The 19,736-nt window shown below is 41.5% G+C and overlaps 1 protein-coding gene across 2 annotated transcripts in view; it reads left to right on the forward strand.

Annotated features, from left to right (window-relative positions):
- The window catches only part of ARHGAP31 (Rho GTPase activating protein 31), a 118,735-nt gene extending 110,815 nt beyond the window's left edge, over window positions 1-7,920 (forward strand). For both annotated transcript variants that reach the window (XM_012463954.2, XM_012463953.2), the window contains one exon: window positions 880-7,920. In XM_012463954.2, coding sequence (XP_012319377.2) covers window positions 880-3,297 — 2,418 coding nt within the window. In that variant the 3' untranslated portion in view covers window positions 3,298-7,920. The remainder of the gene's footprint in view (window positions 1-879) is intronic.
- The last annotated feature ends 11,816 nt before the right edge of the window (window positions 7,921-19,736 follow it).

A 19,736-nucleotide genomic window follows, 5' to 3' on the forward strand; every position in this document is an offset into this window, starting at 1 on the left:
GTTCTTCCATAGAAGGTGTGAGGAGGTTTTCCAGGGATACCCAAAGAGGAGTCCTGCATTTGGGAGGCAGCTCTGTGATCAGAGGAGGGTCCCAGAAAGGAGGGTGCCTTTGAACTTGCTTCCAGAGTCTTGGTTTTCAGGACGCACACAAAAGAACCATGTGCTGAGAGTTAGGGCAGAGTGGGGTGCCATGGCGTCATCAGAATCGCTCAGTCTCTATAAGATGTGTTTCCATTTGTAGAAGGGGAAAGATGTAGAGATTCATATGGCAATTGATTGAATTCTTACGGGGAAGACTCTGTAAGAATGAATGGCATTGCTTTGAGAAGCAGGTCAGTTAGTGCTGGAAAGAGAACCAAGTGGATTCAAGGGAACAAGTAAAGGCATCAATTCATTCATTCATTCAAAACATGTATTTAACGTGAACTTTTTGCCAGGCACTGGCATCACTGTAGTGATGCCAGCCTTCTAGTGAACCTGAAGCTAAATGAAACCAGGGTTTTTGTTTGTTTTATAAGCAACAGTGCACAGAAATTAAGTACTTATAGACAGAACTGGATTTCAATCCTGATGTGCTGCTATATGACTTAGGTAAATTGTTTAATCTATTTGAACCTAGACCTCTCATCTATAAAATGGAAGTAATTATAGTAGTGTTTATCTCCTAGAGTGGTTGGGAAAATTACACAAGATACAGTTAAAGTAAGTGCTGGTGCATGGTGAGCACTCACACAGCTACAGGTATTATTGGTGCTGCATCCTTTATTTGCTGAGCTGGCACAGGCTGGCACTGCCAGTCCCTTCCCTCTCACTGGAAACACTGATGTCAGCACCCAGAGTACTTGGTTCTAAGACAATCAGTTTATTGATGTTTTTCAGGATGAAGATGATCTGGCCAATGCCCTGATCTGGCCCGAGATTCAACAGGAGTTGAAAATCATTGAATCTGAGGAGGAGCTCTCATCGTTGCCACCACCTGCTCTGAAGACCAGCCCAGTTCAGCCTATTCTTGAGTCGAGCCTGGGGCCCTTTGCTCCTCCAGAGCCTCCTGGGAGCTTACCTTGTGGCGCTTTCTCTGCTTCAGGCTCCGCCCCTCTGGAGGTGTGGACTAGGGATCCAGCCAATCAGAGCACACAGGGGGCTTCCACAGCAGCCAATAGAGAGAAACTGGAGCTTGAGCAGGGCGTGCATCCAAACCTCGCCAGCCTGGCTCCTCTGGAAATATTTCCGTTTGAGACCGCGTCTCCTCAAGCAACAGGAAAAGTGGGAGGCCCAGGAAATCTGTCTCCTTCAGTCCCACCTGCTGCTCCCCCTCCAAGTCCTCTGGAGGAGGCACCTCCAGTCCTGCTTTCAAAGGGCAGCCCAGAGAGAGAAGACTCATCCAGGAAATTGGGGACATATCCCTACATAGACCAGCGGGAGTCCCAAGACAGCCCTGGGATCTCTAGCCCCTGTCAGGGAAAGGAGGCCACCCCAAGACAAAATGACAAGCAAAATTCAAAGAATGCTGCTTCTGAGGGGAAAAGATGTGGTTTTCCAAGCCCAACCAGGGAGGCTGAGATCACCTCACAAGGAGAGGAGGATGTAGCCCATTCAGTACAGGAGCCTTCAGACTGTGACGAAGATGACACTGTGACAGACATTGCCCAGCATGGCCTGGAGATGGTGGAGCCCTGGGAGGAGCCCCAGTGGGTGACCAGTCCGCTTCACTCCCCCACCCTGAAAGACGTGCACGAGACCCAAATACAGGGCCTTCAGGGTCACCGATTGGAGAAGAGGCTTTCCCACAGGCCCAGCCTTCGTCAGAGCCATTCTCTAGATAGCAAACCCCCGGTTAAAAGCCAGTGGACTCTCGAGGTTCCCTCCTCCAGCAGCTGTGCTAATCTTGAAACAGACAGGAATTCTGACCCTCTGCAGCCCCAGACACCCAGGAGAGAGATTACTGGATGGGATGAGAATGCCCTGAGGCCCTTCAGAGAGTTCTCTGGCCTCAAAGGGGCAGAGGCTCTTCCCAACCAGAAGGGACCAAGTGGTATGCAAACCAAGCCAGCAGAAACCAGCCCTATCAGCCTACCAGAGGGAAAGGAGCTGGGGACACACCTGGGGCACAGCAGTCCACATATTAGGCAGGGTGGTGTTCCTGGGCCAGAGAGCAGCAAGGAGAGTTCACCCAGTATACAGGACAGCCCTTCCCCTGGAGAGCATCCCACAAAGTTACAGCTGAAGAGCACAGAGTGTGGGCCCCCAAAAGGGAAAAACAGGCCTTCTTCCCTCAACTTGGACCCTGCTATTCCCATTGCTGACCTCTTCTGGTTTGAGAATGCAGCCTCATTTAGTTCACCTGGAATGCAGGTCTCTGAGCCAGGAGACCCAAAGGTCACATGGATGACCTCATCTTACTGTAAAGCAGACCCCTGGAGGGTTTACTCCCAGGACTCCCAGGACCCCCAGGACCTGGACATTGTGGCCCATGTGCTGACAGGCCGCCGTAACTCAGCTCCTGTGAGTGTGTCAGCTGTGAGAACCTCCTTCATGGTCAAAATGTGCCAAGCCAGGGCGGTCCCAGTCATCCCACCCAAGATTCAGTACACCCAGATCCCACAGCCCCTGCCCTCTCAGAGCTCAGAGGAGAGTGGGGCTCCACCTCTGGAAAGGACCCAAGAGGAACCCAGCTCAACCAGTGGGACCACTCAGAAACCTGCCAAAGATGATTCTCCCTCCTCCCTGGAAAGCCCAAAGGAAGAAAAACCAAAGCAAGATCGCGGTGCCATTAAGTCCTCACCAGTGGAAGCCACTGCACCCTGCCTGTGTGAGGGACCCACCCTTTCTCTAGAACCAGGCTCGCCTAACCTGCTCTCGATGCAGGACGCAACAGTGCAATGCAGAAAGCGTACTTCAGAGACAGAGCCATCTGGGGACAACCTTCTTTCTTCAAAACTGGAGCGACCATCTGGGGGATCTAAGCCTTTCCACAGGTCAAGGCCAGGAAGACCTCAGAGCCTAATCTTATTCAGTCCTCCTTTCCCTGTTATGGACCACCTGCCCCCCTCATCCACAGTGACAGATTCCAAAGTCCTGCTGTCCCCTATCAGAAGTCCCACTCAGACAGTTTCCCCTGACCTTCTTTGTGGAGAGCTGGCAGAAAACACATGGGTCACACCAGAAGGGGTTACACTTAGGAATAAAATGACCATCCCTAAGAATGGCCAGAGACTAGAGACCTCAACCAGCTGTTTTTACCAGCCCCAGCGGAGATCGGTGATTCTGGATGGAAGAAGTGGGAGACAAATAGAATGATTTCAGTTCACCTGCTGGTGTCTGAAAAAAATTGTAATTCATCTGAAAGTTACTACAGGGCCAGCTTGCCATATTCCAGGCATAGGTTATCAAGCTTGGGCTTATTCTCTTTCTTCAGCCTTTTGACCACTTATTAATTAGTCCATTTGCCAGAAGAGTGGTCAAAGGAAAAAGAAGAGATGAAATTTAGTTAAGTCTATGCGAGCAAGTGAGACAAGGTTAGGTAAGGGAAGAGGATGGAATGCTTGCCTCCAGTGAACTTTGGAGCTTGAATGTGAGTCGAATTGCTCCCCTATTGCTATTATCTATTACTCTTGAGAGCTGGCTGTCCTTTGAAAGAAAGAAATAATGTTCTTTGAAAGAAAGGAAAATATCTTGCTGTGTCAAACCTCAAAATGTTGCTATTGAGGTTGGAAGGCCTCCTCTTCATGCTTTTTAATGCTCTTTAAAACGTGTTCTTTTAGGCCAGTTTTCTAATAAGCTTTGTAAAGTGTACTATCCAAAATAGAAGCAGATCTGGAAATGCAAACTAACGTGCACTTAGATATCTAAGTGGGTGAGCTTACCCACTCTTACCCATGCTCTTTCTCTGGAATCCCTGGAGACCTGTCCAAGATGATTTCCATATACCAGCATAGAAAATCAGAATCAAGAGCAAACCATGAGAATGGCACAATTCAAGAAGACTTTCTGGCTCTGGCTTTTAATAATTTGGGACTCCAACTGCCACTCTACTGGACTGTGATTTATAAATCTAGTAGCTACACAGGGATAGAGGCTGAGCTGAGGATTACCATAATGAAATGTGCTAAATCTTCATTTAGGAGTGTAATCATGGAGTGAAGACATCTGCATTCTTTACAGTATCAGAGTTCAAGAACAGGATGTCATCATAGATAAAAGCTTCACACAAAGGCAGACTTACACTCCAAATTTAATGTCTTTGAATTGGTGGGGCACTAGCAGAAAATACTTCTAGCTCAGCTTCACTCTTCTTCCACACTAGGCTGGGCCCAGCAGTACAGGAGAGGATGAAGGGAGGAGCTCCAGAGGGCGAGGGAAGAGCCCTAGTAGGGTGGCCATCACAATCACTCACTGAGAGCTGCCCTTCTTAAAAATGTATTTTATTTTAGCCAATGGGTTGCTTCCTTTCTGTTTTTCTCTCCACTGCTCAAGAACAGATTTAAGGCCAGGTGCAGTGGCTCACATCTGTAATCCCAACACTTTGGGAGGCTGAGATGGGTGGACTGCTTGAGCCCAGTTCAAGACCAGCTTGGGCAATACAGCAAGACTCCAGCTCTTAAAAAATAGAAGCTTGAGGAGCCCCTCTCCCTTCCATAATTCCCCTCATCCACTGCCACTCCAGGCACTCACTCAAACTTGCTCTTCAGCTCTGTATACAAGCAGAAGCAATAAACCAATCTGATTTTCTTTTCAATTATTTAGAACTTTCAATGGTTCTTTTCTTTCCAGCTGGCAAGAAAGAGGAGAACTAATATACCTGCTGGCATGTTTTTGGTGCTCCCTAAAAAAGGACTTCACAGGGCATCTCTTCTCAGGTTCAAGCCTGGCTGAATTCTGTCCAGAAGCTCAGTTATTGCAGGAATTTCTCTAAGGGCTAGTAGTACCTCTGGGTAGGCGTCACAACCAAAGTTGGTTCTGGGCATAGTGGGGGCTAAGATGAAGTTACCTCCTCCAATGAGAAATTGGGAGCTGATACCCTGCAACAGATACATATTCGTCTCTCTCTCTTCCTCCCTCCCTGATAAGCCATACAAACAGTTTTGAAATCTTATTCTGTACCTTTCAAGCCAGTGTCTTTGGCGAGAGTCAGTCCTGCCTTCTGAGAGCACTGAGTGAGCAATGCCTTTCATCATTGTTTTGGCCTTCTCTTGGGTGAGCAAGACATTGGCCCAACAGCCAATGAGATGTGAACCTGTAAGTCCTAGAATATAGTATTGTTCCCCTAGGCCAGCAAAGTGAAGAAATATAGTGGTGACAGATGAGAAAGGCCAGGTTCCAGATATCTGAAATGTACCTTCCTACCTTATCAGAAAATATGGCAGACAGGTTTGATGTGGGTCTCAGTGCTCCTGCAGTGTCCACGCTTTGCTAAGGACCATGTTCTAGTTAGAATGCAAGGGAGGGAAAGAGCCGCACTTCGCTTCACTATCAGAACTCTGAGCCAAATAATGAAATATGTAAACTATTTTATGATTATTTTAAATGTTTGTAACATTTATAAGATATATTTTTATTTGGGGATAGACTGAGAAGCCACCATTTACATATTAACAAGTGACTTCAGTTCTGAGGGTTGAAGTGCCTATGTGGATTTATAAAGTGGTTGCATGATCTTTTAGACTCTGACATTTATAGCATCACCTTCAGGAACACAATTCTGTGGATGTCATCATGAGACACACTGACAGCTGTGGAGATAGTCCCTACTGTCAGCTTTCCTTGTCAGTCAAGTCCAGAAGGCCTTAGCAGCTGACTCACCTTCTCAGTGTCCCACTGCCCAAGGGCGGACCTCCGCTTTGACTTGTGCCCAGCCTGCTAGCCATCACAAAGGCATTCATAAACTTCCTGTGGTCTGGGCTATCCTGGCGCTGATGAAATTCCATTCTAAAGAAAGAAAACTCATATTTTGCCCTAAATTGTTCCCCCAAATGCCCTGGGATTACCTATTTCACCACCCACTTGAGTCTCTGAAAAATGAATCCCCTGAGAATGGCTAGATGGGAATCGGAGAGTCTGATTTCATTCAGGAGAGGGACAGAACAGGAGCTGCTGTTTTTAGGAGGATTTACCTGGTGCCCTAGAAAGGGCCGTGGAATCAAATTCTCAGAGGGCTTCTTCAAATCAGCTCTCATCCTCAAAATGGCGGGGGTCAGGGGGCATGGATGTTAAATGATGAATTTGAAGTGAAATGCATGCATGTACCAGTGTTTTCTTTCAGCATTAGTGGTTGCTTAAGAAAATAATAACCTGTATTTTCTATTACACTTGTAATATGAAGAGACCTGACCAAGAACTCCATTAAGACACCTAACCTAATTTAAACCCTAAAATTCAAAATATTGTCCAAATCAAATTTTTAGTCTCTGGGAACATTAAAAATGTAAATATCATCATCCTCAACAAATATGTATTGAGAGCTTAGTAATAGTGCACTGGGTGCCTTCGCATTCCCAAATCATTCAAGGATCTAATGAAAAAGGGAGAGGGATGGCAGCAAATGAAACAGCCCATAAACAACCAGAAGCAAAGGTGAGAACAATTAAGTTGCCAAACAAAACCAGAAGGGGAAAAAGTGTGGCAAGCAGCATCTTTTAATAGGATCATTGATGGTAATCAAGTGACCTACTGACTTCAAATAATCAAATTAAACATAAAAATCCAATAGAACAGCCCAATGAGACACTCAAGTGTTGAGAACTTTGCTTTGACGTAGAAAATTAGAGAGTGGCAACTAGGTATAATAAGTAGTTCTGAGGTTTTGTGTGGTCATAATTGGTTTGGTGAAGTATTAGATTTCTGCAAATGAGCCAGGTAAGATCAGTATTCCATACTGCTTGAAAAGGGGATTTTAGAGACTTCTGTCATCACAAAGCAGGTTAACTCCTAATTAATGATGAAGCAGTAGGCCCAAGATAAACTGTTCAAGATTAATTGTTCTTTCAGTGTTTGGCATATGATAATCACATTTGGATAAAATTTGGTGGGACAGTCATTTGTCTACACAGACCTTGCGTTCCTGCATGAAGAGATACTGGGGAGCATACGATTATTTTTCCAGTATTGGAGTGAGAGATGTTTGCAGTAGGTCCAGTTCCCACTAGGATTTATTTGGGCCATATTCTGTCATGGCCAGTCCTATCTGATGACGACATGAATCTTGGGGTTAAGCATTGCTAAGATTATGATTTTAGACATGTCCAACAGGAAGGCCAGCTCAAAATGTGGCATGACAAAGAATATGTGCTCTATTACCAAAACCTTTCCTAGCGAAAGTGGACCAGAAGAGGGAGCAAGCATCTTTCCAAGCCTGGAGAGGAGGGGGTGATGGTGGAAGGGTGATTGAAATCAGTGCCAGTATAGATAGCATAAAATTGGGGGCCACTACAGATTGGCTGGCTAATGTGTGGATCATTTAGTAGTCTTGAGGTACATTAATAATGCAGAGATTACTTTTCTGTAAGGGTAAGGAGGACGTAGTTAAATGTAAGAAGCGTACAAGGTCCATAGCCATGTGTTCTACTGGATAAATCGCAATGCTTTGCAATAACTTAATGCCATAGTACTTTCTGGCTTATAATTCTGCAAAGTAAAGCACTTTTTTAAAGGAGTCTATTGGAAAACTACATGATTTCAGCTGTGTTTTAAGCGCTATGAATATGTTTCCAAAGATGTAATCAAAATGTAATTCTATTGATTAAAAATATAAATATTAAAACTATCCATAGAGTCATTTAAGTGTAATTAAAAAAGATTGTTATGCTTTAAAAACATACTCTAATAAATGATATAAAATATAATGCTTATGATGGAACTATGAACTAGAGAAGGACATGGGCTCCCCAAAGTCAATAATCAGAAAAATAGACTATATGCACCAGGCTCATTGTTTTGGCTTGTTCTGTTTGATGTCATTTTTTGTTACTTCAATGTTTCATCTCACAGAAAAGTCCCTGATGATTTGTTTCAGTACATTTTTCTTGTTTTTGCTATTTTACATACTAATAATTGTCAGATGTTTGCAACTTCAGCCTCTTACTGTTGCAGTCATAGTCATGTCACTCAAGAAACCCAGTGTAGTAAGTCCAGGGTATCGTAATGAAAAATGAGAAGAAAAAAAGCTCCTTGCTTCTCAAAACTCCACGGCTTATGGAGTAACATCGGTCCACCCGCACAGATGTGAACTCAATTTTCCCTATTACTTGAATCAATCAAAGGGGACTCTTCTTTTATTTGAGTGATTATGTTAATGATGCTCTGGGGGAAAGGCAAACATTTGATATCCTGGCATATATCCTGTTATATATATAACCAACAAGATAGGGAAGGGGAGGTAAACAATCATAGAACCTAGGTCCACAACCTAGTGATATTTGCAGTGAAATATTTCCAGTGATATTTCCCCTTTCATTGTCAAGGGGACGAAAACACTACCATTTTTGCAACAGCTTTCTATTTCGAACCTTACTGTCCTCAGGCCGGCTCCTGCTATCCTTCACTACTGCCCTAAAATGCCTTTTTCTCCTATGTACTCACGGATCCCCACATTCTTTGGTTTCACTACTGAACCTCCCTCAACCCCACTCCAACACAGTTTCCCCTCACTTCCAATCTTTCCCACTGTTCTCTGGAGTCACTCTCTCCTTATAAACTCCCCTGCAGCCCCAGTCTCTTCACTAAATATTGTTACCGCTTCCTGGACTTCAAGAAAACTCACGTGAGAACACTTCTTTCCCTGCACAAAAGGCTGCACGTGCACATGCTCCCATATTACACAGACTTGAGCAAAGGATCAGAGGATATTCTCCCAGGTCCTCACTTCTGCACCATTGCTTCTTCCCATCCCATATAAAAATCCCTCATTACCAAAATGTATGGATCCAACTATTTTAACTTTTTTATCATTTGTGTCCATGGTATAGTTAATCTCCCAGATTGCCCAGTCTTGGGTATCAAGCAACCTGTTTCCTTCTACCTCATGTCCCACCATCATCCTGGATGACTTCAGTGTTCTAGAGGAAAGCCTGCCCTCCCACCCAATCCCCTTGCCGTAATTACTTACAGCTTTTTACCTCAACTCAGTTTTGAACATTTGCTTCTATGGTTACACATCAGGCTATTTCACAATACAGAATTTTGTGATCCTATATTCTTTTTCCTTTTTCAGAACTTTCTCTAGCCTTACTACTTTATTCCTTGTCTTTGTGTAAGATTACCATATCTGCCCCACCCCCTCCAGTCTACTCTGATAGACAGCACTCCCACCACTCTTCATACTTCTTTCCCTAGCCTTTCCAGACCTAAGGCACATCATCCCCATTCTCACCAGGACCATTAACTCCCTTAACTACTAGTCCTTCAGCCACACCTGCTTGGCAAACCTCCAACCTAGAACCTGGACCCTCATCACACATTTGTGCCCTTTAACTGTGTCTGTGGGTTAGATCAGAGAAAACAATAAATCCATGATATGAGAGCTTGTAGATATTTGTGGTCCACAGCAGCCTCATTTCCAAAACCTATGGTGACTATTCCACTATTCTTGACTCTCTCCTAGACAACTCTTTCTTTCCCACAAACAAGTAACTGTTCTTGCTTCATGAGTTTATAATATCAGACATCTTTTTTTAAGCTCCCACTATTATTTCTCCTTACCCATATATGTGTGTACCTAACCTCCTTCTAGTTCAGAGGAAGTGTTACCCCTCTTCCCAAGAGCGCCAAGGCTTCTGTGTTCCCATTCTCCTATCATCCACTATTCTTCCCTATGTATTCAGCCTTGCCCTCTTTGATCTTCAATCTGTCAGCATATAAATATGCCAAAGTTTCTTCTATCTTAAAAGTCTTCCTCAATTCTATTTCCTTAACCACCCTGTGTCTAGGTTCTTGGAAGAGTAATCAGTGTCATCAATGCTCAGTTTCTTCTGTTTCATTACAATTCACTATTCTGGACCAACTGCAGCGTGACCTCAGCCCACATAGCTCTCTAAAATTTCTCTTGCTAATGTCACCAGTAGTCTAATATCCAAATCCAACATTCACTTCTCAGTCTCTAGACTTCCCTGTTATATGTGATCCTATTGATCATTCCTCTTTTGAAACTTTTTCTACTTTGCCTTCTTCCATGACCATTTTCTTAGCTACATTCACTTAAAAGTTTCCTCTTCCTGGCTGGGTGTGGTGGCTTATGTCTGCAATCCCAGCACTTTGGGAGGCCACGACAAAAGAATTTGAGTCCAGAAGTTCAAGACCAGCCTGGGCAACACAGGAAGACCCCGTCTCTACAAAAAAATACAAAAATTATCCAGGTATGGTAGTGCATGCCTGTAGTCCCAGCTATTCGGGAGGCTGAGGTAGGAGAATCACCTGAGCTTGGGTGACAGAGCAAGACTCTGTCTCCCCGAAAAAAGTTTCCTTAAAAGCTGTTATTCACCAGAATTCTGTCCTTCTTTCCCTTTTCACATCGTATGCTTTCCCTGAACTATCTTATTTATGTCCATACCTGCTTCTACCACCCTCACACCGGTGACCCCCTCACCACTATTTTCTCTTGCATGGAAATTGAAAATAAATATTGTATACTTTTATTGGGGGTACATGCTGATATTACAATTTATAAATATAATTGAAATAAATTGAGCTGGTTAAAATTTTTGTGGTGAGAACATTTGGAATTCTCAGCACTTCTGAAATGTGTAATACTCTATTAACTGTATTCACCATGCTGTGCGATAGAACTAAAAAGAAGACCATATTCCTTCTTAGATGTTGTATAATTTGACCATTGCCTCCCCAGCCTCTGTAATTACCATTTGACTGTCTGCTTCTATGAGTTTAATGGCTTTAGATTCCATATATGTGAGAACATGCAGTATATGTTTTTCTATGCCAGGCTTATTTCACTTAGCATAATGTTCTTCAGTTCCATCCATGTTGTCACAAATGACAGTATTTCTTTTTTAAAGAGTGAGTAGTATTCCATTATGTATACATACCACATTTTCATTATCCTTTCATCTGTTCGTGGACACTTAGGTTGATACCACAACTTGGCTATTGTGAATAGTGCTGCAATGAATATGTGAGTACAGACATCTCTTCAACAAACTGATTTCAAATATTTTGGATAAATACCCAGAAGAGAGATTCCTAGATCATATGGCAATTCTATTTTTAACCTTTTGTGGAACCTCCATACAGTTTCCCATATGGCTATATTAATTTACATTCCCATCAACAGTATTCAAGGGTTCCCTTTTCGCCACACCCTTGCTAAAACTTATCTTTTGTCTTTTTTAAACAGACATTCTGAAAACTGCAGTGATATCTTGTAGTTTTAAGTTGCACATCCCTATTAACAATATTGAGCAATTTTTAATATGCCTGTTGGCCATTTGCACGTCTACCTTGAAAAATACCTATTTTGATCCCTTGCTTATTTTTTCATTCAGTTTTTGTTTTCTTACAATTGAGTTAAGCTCCTTATATATTTTGGAGATTAACTCTGTATGGGGTGTATAGCTTGCAAAAAATTTCTCTGAAACTATAGGTTGTCTCTGCACATTGTTAATTGTTTCCTTTGTAGTGCAGAATCTTTTTAGTTTGAGGTAATTCCATTTGTCTGTTTTTGCTTTTGGGATCAAATCCAAAAATTCATCACACAGATCAATGTCATGGAGTTTTCCTCCTTTTTGTCTAGTAGTTTTATAGTTTCAGGTCCTACAGTCACATCTTTTCATCTCTTTTGGTTGATTTTTGTATATGGTGTGAAGTAAGAGTTGAATTTCATTCTTCTGCATGTGGATATCCAGTTTTTCCAATACCACCTATTACAGAGACTATTCTTTTCCCACTGGGTATTCTTGGAACCTTTGTACTTTGGGCAATATGGCCATTTTCACGATAGTGATTCTTCCTAACCATGAACATGGAATGTTTCTCCATCTGTTTGTGTCCTCTCTTATTTCACTGAGCAGTGATTTGTAGTTCTCCTTGAAGAGGTCCTTTACGTTCTTTGTTAGCTGTATTCCTAGGTATTTTATTCTCCTTGTAGCAATTGTGAATGGCAGTTCGTTCTTGATTTGGCTCTCTTTAAGCCTGTTATTGGTGTACAGGAATGTTTGTGATTTTTGCACATTGATTTTTTTGTATCCTGAGACTTTGCTGAAGTTGCTTATCAGTTTCAGGAGATTTTGGGCTGAGACAACGGGGTCTTCTAGATATACAATCATGTTGTCTGCAAATAGAGATAATTTGACTTCCTCATTTCCTATTTGAATACCGTTTATTTCTTTTTCTTGCCTGATTGCTCTGGCTAGAACTTCCAATACTATATTGAATAGGAGTGGTGAGAGAGGGCATCCTTGTCTAGTGCCAGATTTCAAAGGGAATGCTTCCAGTTTTTGCCCATTCAGTATGATATTGGCTGTTGGTTTGTTGTAAATAGCTTTTATTATTTTGAGATACGTTCCGTCAATACCTAGTTTACTGAGGATTTTCAGCATAAAGGGCTGTTGAATTTTGTCAAAGAAGGCCTTCTCTGCATCAATTGAGATAATCATGTGGTTTTGACTTTGGTTCTGTTTATGTGGTGAATTACATTTATAGACTTGTGTATGTTGAACCAGCCTTGCATCCCCAGGATGAATCCAACTTGATCATGGTGGATAAGCTTTTTGATGTGCTGCTGCAATTGGTTTGCCAGTATTTTATTGAAGATTTTTGCATCTATGTTCATCATGGATATTGGCCTGAAGTTTTCTTTTCTTGCTGAGTTTCTGCCAGGTTTTGGTATCAGGATGATGTTGGTCTCATAAAATGATTTGGGAAGGATTCCCTCTATTTGGATTATTTGGAATAGTTTCAGAAGGAATGGTACCAGCTCCTCTTTGTATGTCTGGTAGAATTCGGCTGTGACCCATCTGGACCTGGGCTTTTTTTGGGTGGTAGGCTCTTAATTACTGCCTCAACTTCAGACCTTGTTATTGGTCTACTCAGGGTTTCAGCTTCTTCCTGGTTTAGGCTTGGGAGGATGCAAGTGTCCAGGAATTTATCCATTTCTTCCAGGTTTACTAGTTCATGTGCATAGAGCTGTTTGTAATAATCTATGATGATGGTTTGTATTTCTGTGGAATCTGTGGTAATATCCCCTTTATCATTTTTTATTGCATCTATTTGATTATTCTCTCTTTTCTATTAATCTGGCTAGTGGTCTATTTTGTTGATCTTTTCAAAAAACCAGCTCTGGATTTATTGATTTTTTGAAGGGTTTTTTGTGTCTCTATCTCCTTCAGTTCTGCTCTGATCTTAGTTATTTCTTGTCTTCTGCTAGGTTTTGAGTTTTTTTGATCTTGCTCCTCTAGCTCTTTCAATTTTGATGATAGGGTGTTGATTTTAGATCTTTCCTTGCTTCTCATGTGGGCATTTATTGCTATTTATTTTCCTCTAGACACTGCTTTAAATGTGTCCCAGAGATTCTGGTATGTTGTGTCTTCATTCTCGTTGGTTTCAAAGAACATCTTTATTTCTGCCTTCATTTCACTGTTTATCCAGTCAACATTCAAGAGCCAATTGTTCAGTTTCCATGAAGCTGTGTAGTTCTGAGTTAGTTTCTGAATTCTGAGTTCCCACTTGATTGCACTGTGGTCTGAAAGACTGTTTGTTACAATTTCCATTCTTTTGCATTTGCTGAGGAGTGATTTACTTCCAATTATGTGGTCAATTTTAGAGTAGGTGTGATGTGGTGCTGAGAAGAATGTATATTCTGTGGATTTGGGGTGGAGAGTTATGTAAATGTCTATTAGGTTGGCTTGGTCCAGGTCTGAGTTCAAGTCCTGGATATCCTTGTTAATTTTCTGTCTGGTTGATCTGTGTAACATTGACAATGGGGAGTTAAAGTCTCCCGCTATTATTGTATGGGAGTCTAAGTCTCTTTGTAAGTCATTAAGAACTTACCTTATGTATCTGGGTGCTCCTGTATTGGGTGCATATATATTTAGGATCGTTAGCTCTTCTTGTTGCATTGATCCTTTTACCATTATGTAATGTCCTTCTTTGTCTCTTTTGATCTTTGTTGGTTTAAAGTCTATTTTATCAGAGATGAGAATTGCAACTCCTGCTTTTTTTTGCTCTCCATTTACTTGGTAAATCTTCCTCCATCCCTTTATTTTGAGCCTTTGTGTATCCTTGCATGTCAGATGGGTTTCCTGGATACAGCACACTGATGGGTTTTGGCTTTTTATCCAATTTGCCAGTCTATGTCTTTTGACTGGGGCATTTAGCCCATTTACATTTAGGGTTAATATTGTTATGTGTGAATTTGATCCTGCCATTTTGATGCTAGCTGGCTGTTTTGCCCATTAGTTGATGCAGTTTCTTCATTGTGTTGATGCTCTTTACCATTTGGTATGTTTTTGGATTGGCTGGTACTAGTTGTTCTTTTCTACGTTTAGTGCCTCTTTCAGGAGCTCTTGTAAAGCAGGCCTGGAGGTGACGAAATCTCTGAGTACTTGCTTGTTCGCAAAGGATTTTATTTTTCCTTCACTTATGAAGCTTAGTTTGGCTGGATATGAAATTCTGGGTTGAAAGTTCTTTTCTTTAAGGATGTTGAATATTGACCCCCACTCTCTTCTGGCTTGTAGGGTTTCTGCTGAGAGATCTGCTGTGAGTCTGATGGGCTTCCCTTTGTGGGTAACCCAACATTTCTCTCTGGCTGCCCTTAGCATTTTCTCCTTCATTTCAACCCTGGTGAATCTGACGATTATGTGCCTTGGGGTTGCTCTTCTTGAGGAATATCTTTGTGGTGGTCTCTGTATTTCCTGGACTTGAATATTGGCCTGCCTTGCTAGGTTGGGGAAGTTTTCCTGGATAATACCCTGAAGAGTATTTTCCAGCTTGGATTCATTCTCTCCGTCACATTCAGGTACACCTATCAAATGTAGATTAGGTCTTTTCACATAGTCCCATATTTCTTGGAGACTGTTCATTCCTTTTTACCCTTTTTTCTCTAATCTTGCCTTCTTGTTTTATTTCATTGAGTTGATCTTTGACTTCTGATATCCTTTCTTCTGCTTGGTCAATTTGGCTGTTCAAACTTGTGTATGCTTCACAAAGTTCTAGTGTTGTTTTTCAGCTCCATCAATTCACTTATATTCCTAAGTTGTTTTTTCTCATTAGCATTTCGTCAAATCTTTTTTCAAGGTACTTAGTTTCTTTGCATTGGGTTAGGACATGTTCTTTTAGCTCACAGAAGTTTCTTATTACCCACCTTCTGAAGCCTGATTCTTTAAATTCATCACACTCATTGTCCATCCAGCCTTGTTCCCTTGCTGGTGAGGAGTTGTGATCCCTTGTAGGAGGAGAGGCGTTCTGGTTTCAGGTGTTTTCATCCTTTTTGTGCTGGTTTCTTCCCATCTTTGTGTATTTATCCACCTGTCGTCTTTGTAGTTGTTGACTTTCAGATTGGGTCTCTGAGTGGATGTCCAGGTTGTTGATCAAGTTATTTCTTTCTGTTTCTTAGTTCTCCTTCTACCAGTTAGGCCCCTCTGCTGTAAGACTGCTGAGGTCCACTCCAGGCCCTGCTTGCCTGGGGGTCACCTGCAGCGGCTGCAGAACACTAAGGGTTGCTGCCAATTTCTTCTTCTGCTTTGTCCCTGAAGGATACCCACCTAATGTCAGCCTGAGCTCTCCTTTATGAAGTGACTCTTTGGATATATGGGGGTCAGGGAGCTGCTTGAGGAGACAATCTGTCCTTTATAGGATCTCTAGTGCTGAGCTGTGAGCTCTGTTGTTCATTCAGAGCTGCTGGGCACATACGTTTAAGTCTGCTGCAGCAGAACTCATAAATCCCTTTTTTAATTTTTCCCAGATGCTCTGTCCCGGGGAGTTAGGGCTTTATTTATGAGTTTTTGTTGTGCTGCTGGCTTTTTTCAGGGCTGCCCTGCCCAAAGAGGAGGCAGCCTAGTCACAGTCTTCCTGCAGAGGCTTTGCTGAGCTGCTGTGGGCTCCGCCCAGCTGCTGTGTAAACTTCCCTCAAGTCCTGTTTATACGGATATAGTTAGAACTGCCTCGGCAATGGCAGCCCACCTCTATAATGGTGGATTCTCTCTGGAATGGTGGGCTGCCTCAGCAATGGCAAACTGCCTCCGTAGTGGTGGACTGCCTCGGTAATGGCAGACGCCCCTCCCCCACAGAGCTGGCCCATCCCGGGTTCAGCTGTTCTTGCTGTGAAACTCTCAATCCAGAGCGTTTCACATTGTTGTTGTTGTTTTTTGTAGGGGTGGGACCAGCCGAGCCTGATCACCTGGCTCCCTGCCTCAGAACCTTTTATTTTTTAGTTAACAGTCAACTGTCTCCCAAGTGTTCCAGTCACCTGTTGAAAAGGCGCTGGGATGTGTGATTTCCCGTGTGGCAACCCACTGCGCTGGCTGAAACAGCCACGCTGAGATTCATGGCGCTTTTTTGCCTGGGACTCTCCTGGTCTGGCTCCCTGTTTCAGTCCCCTTTTAAATCAGATGAATGGGCGACTCTGCCTTCCCGGAGCTCCAATCGCCAGCTAAAACAGTGCCCAGACTTGTGTATGTTGTCCGGAGAACGGCCGTGCCGGGGTGCTGGCAAAACAGCCACGCCGGCCAAAACAGTCATGCCAGCCAAAACAGCCGTGCAGGCCGAAACAGCCACACTGGCAACCCGTGGGACTCCTCCACCTGGGAATCTCCTGGTCTGTGGGCAATAAAAATCTGTCTGGAAATGCAACGTCCACTCACCCTCCGTGCTTTCACTGGGAGCTGAAATCCTGAGCTGCTCCTAATCGGCCATCTTGGATCTGTCCCTAGCAGGTATAAATTTCACTTGATCATGGCGATAATCCTTTTAATGTGTTGTTGAATTCAGTTTGCTAGTATTTTGTTTATGATTTTTGCTTCTATGTTCATCAAGGATATTGGCCTGTAATTTTCTTGTAATTTCCTTGTCTGGCTTTGGTATTATGGTAATGCTGCCCTCATAAAGAGTTTGGAAGTACTCCCTCCTCTTCCAATTTTTTTGGAAGAGTTTGAGCAAGATTGGTATTAATTCTTTAAATGTTTGGTGTAATTAAGCTGTGAACCCATCAGGTTTTTGGCTTTTCTTTGATGACAGACTTCTTATTACTGATTCAATCTCCTTACTTGTTACTGGTCTGTTCTGATTTTTCTATTTCTTCATTATTTAGTCTTGGTAAGTTATATGCATCTAATAATTTATCCATTTCTTGTAGATTTTCCAATTTGTTGGGATTTGTTTATAGTTGTCTTTCATGATCCTTTGTATTTCTGGGGTATCAGCTGTAATGTCCTCTTTTGTGATTTGATCTTTTTTTCTTAGTCTAGCTAAAAGTTTGTCAATTTTATCTTTTAAAAAAAGCAGCTTTTTGTTTCATTGATCTTTTGTATTGCCTTTCTCTTATTTATTTCTGCTATGATCATTATTATTTCCTTCTTTCTGCTAACTTTGGGCTTAATTTTTTCTTTTTCTAGTTCTTTGAGGTATAATCTTAGGTTGTTTATTTGATAACTTCCTTTTTGATGTAGGCCTTTATTGCTATAAACTTTATTCTTAGAACTGCTTTTGCTGCATCCCATAAGTTTTAATATGTTGTGTTTCCATTTTTGTCTCAAGATCCTTTAAAATTTTCCCTTTAATTTCTTCATTGACCCATTGGTTGTTTAGGAGAATGTTTAATTTCCAAGTATTTGTGAATTCTCCAAAATTCCTCTTGGTATTCTTTTCTAGTTTCATACCATTGTGATTCAAAAAGATATTTAATATAATTTCAGTCTTCTTAAATTTGCTGAGGCTTGTTTTGTGCCCTAACATGTGATCTATTCTGGTGATTGCTCTGTGCATTTGGGAGTGTGTATTCTGTTGCTGTTGGAATGTTCTGTACATGTCTGTTAGGTCTGTTTGGTTCAGTGTTGCTCAAGTCTAATGCTTCCTTATTAATTTTGTTTGGATTATCTGTCCATTGTTGAAATAGGATCCTGAAGACCCCTACTATTCTTGTGTTACAATCTATCTCTGCCTTCATATCCTTTAATATTTGTGTTATATATTTAGGTACTTCAATATTGAGTGTATATAAATTTACAATTGTTATGTCTTCTTGATGAATTGGCCCTTTATCATTATGTGATGTCCTTTTTTTTTTTTTTTTCCCAGAGTTTTTGACTTAAAGTCTATGTTGTCAGATATAAGTATAGCCACCCAGTCTTTTTTGGTTTCCATTTGTGTGTAGTATTCTTTTCCATCCCTTCACCTTCAGTCTGTGTCTAAAAAGAGGTGAGTCTCTTGTAGGCAGCATATAGTTAGGTCTCATTTTCTCCATTCAGTCACTCTATGTCTTTTTATTGGAGAAATAAATCCATTTACAATCAATGTGATTGTTGCTAGGCAAGGACTTATTACTGTCATTCTGTTAGTTGTTTTCTGATTGTTTTGTACATACTTCATTTCTTTCCTTCTCTCTTGCTGTATTCCTTTGTGGTTTGTGTTCTTAGTAGTATGCTTTGAATCCTTTCTATTTTTGTTTTGTGCTTCTACAAAGATTTTTGCTTTGTGGTTAGCATTAGGCTTACATGGAACATCTTATAACCACCTACTTCAAGCTTATAATAACTTTGCATATAACTCTATACTTTTATACCAACATTACAATCCAATAGTTTTCTGAATATGGCTCTGTTTTATTTATATGATTGAATTTTGTGCTTGTTTCATGTTATTAATTAGTAAATTTTTTTGTCAGTTTAAAGAATTCCCTTTAGCAATTCCTACAAGGCCAGTCTAGTGAGGATGAATTCCTTTAGCTTCTGTTAGGGAAAACAAACTTTTTTTTTTTTTTAACTTCTCCCTCATTTACGAAAGAGAGCTTTGCTGGCTAAAGTATTGCTGATTGGCATTTTGTTTTGTTTTGTTCTCTTCAGCACTTTGAATCTATCATCCTACTCTCTCCTGGCCTGCAGGGTTTCTGCTGAGAACCCTGCTGATGGTTATATGGCACTCCTTTTTATGTGATATGTTTCCTGCCTCTTCATGCTCTCAAAATTTTTTGTCTTTGATTTTTGATAGTTTATTATGTGTTGTGGTTTACTCCTCCTTGGGTTGAATTTGACTGGAGACCTTTGCAGTTCCTGTACTTTGATGTCAGCATCTACCACAGATTAAGAACGTTTTCAACCATTATTTCTTTAAATGTGCTTTTCAGCCGCTTTTCTTTCTTCTCCTTCTCCAACCACTATTATGTGAAGGTTTGGACCCTTGATGGTGTTCTATAATCTGTAGGCTTTATTTTTTTTAGAAATTCTTTTGCTTTTTTGCTCCTGACTACATAATTTCAAATGTTCTGTCTCTCAGCATACTGACTCTTTCTTCTGCTTGACTCAGCTCTTGAAGGTTTCTGTTGAATTTTTCAGTCTCTTGAATTTCTGTCCTATTCTTGTTTCTATTTATCAACTTTCTTTTTAGTGTACTGCTTTCAAATTTCATTAAATGTTCTACCTATACACTCATAGTTCACTTAACTTCTTTAGAGATATTATTCTGAATTATTTGTCCAGTTAATTCATAAATCTCCATTTCTTTGTGGCCTATTATTGGAGCTTTATTAGTTTCTTTTGGAAGTATCATGATTCCTCCATGTGTTCTTGTATTGTCCTTGCATT

The sequence above is a fragment of the Aotus nancymaae genome, unplaced genomic scaffold, assembly GCF_030222135.1.
Source record: "Aotus nancymaae isolate 86718 unplaced genomic scaffold, 86718_ANA_hifiasm-v0.15.2.pri h1tg000011l, whole genome shotgun sequence".
Classification (NCBI taxonomy): domain Eukaryota; kingdom Metazoa; phylum Chordata; class Mammalia; order Primates; family Aotidae; genus Aotus; species Aotus nancymaae.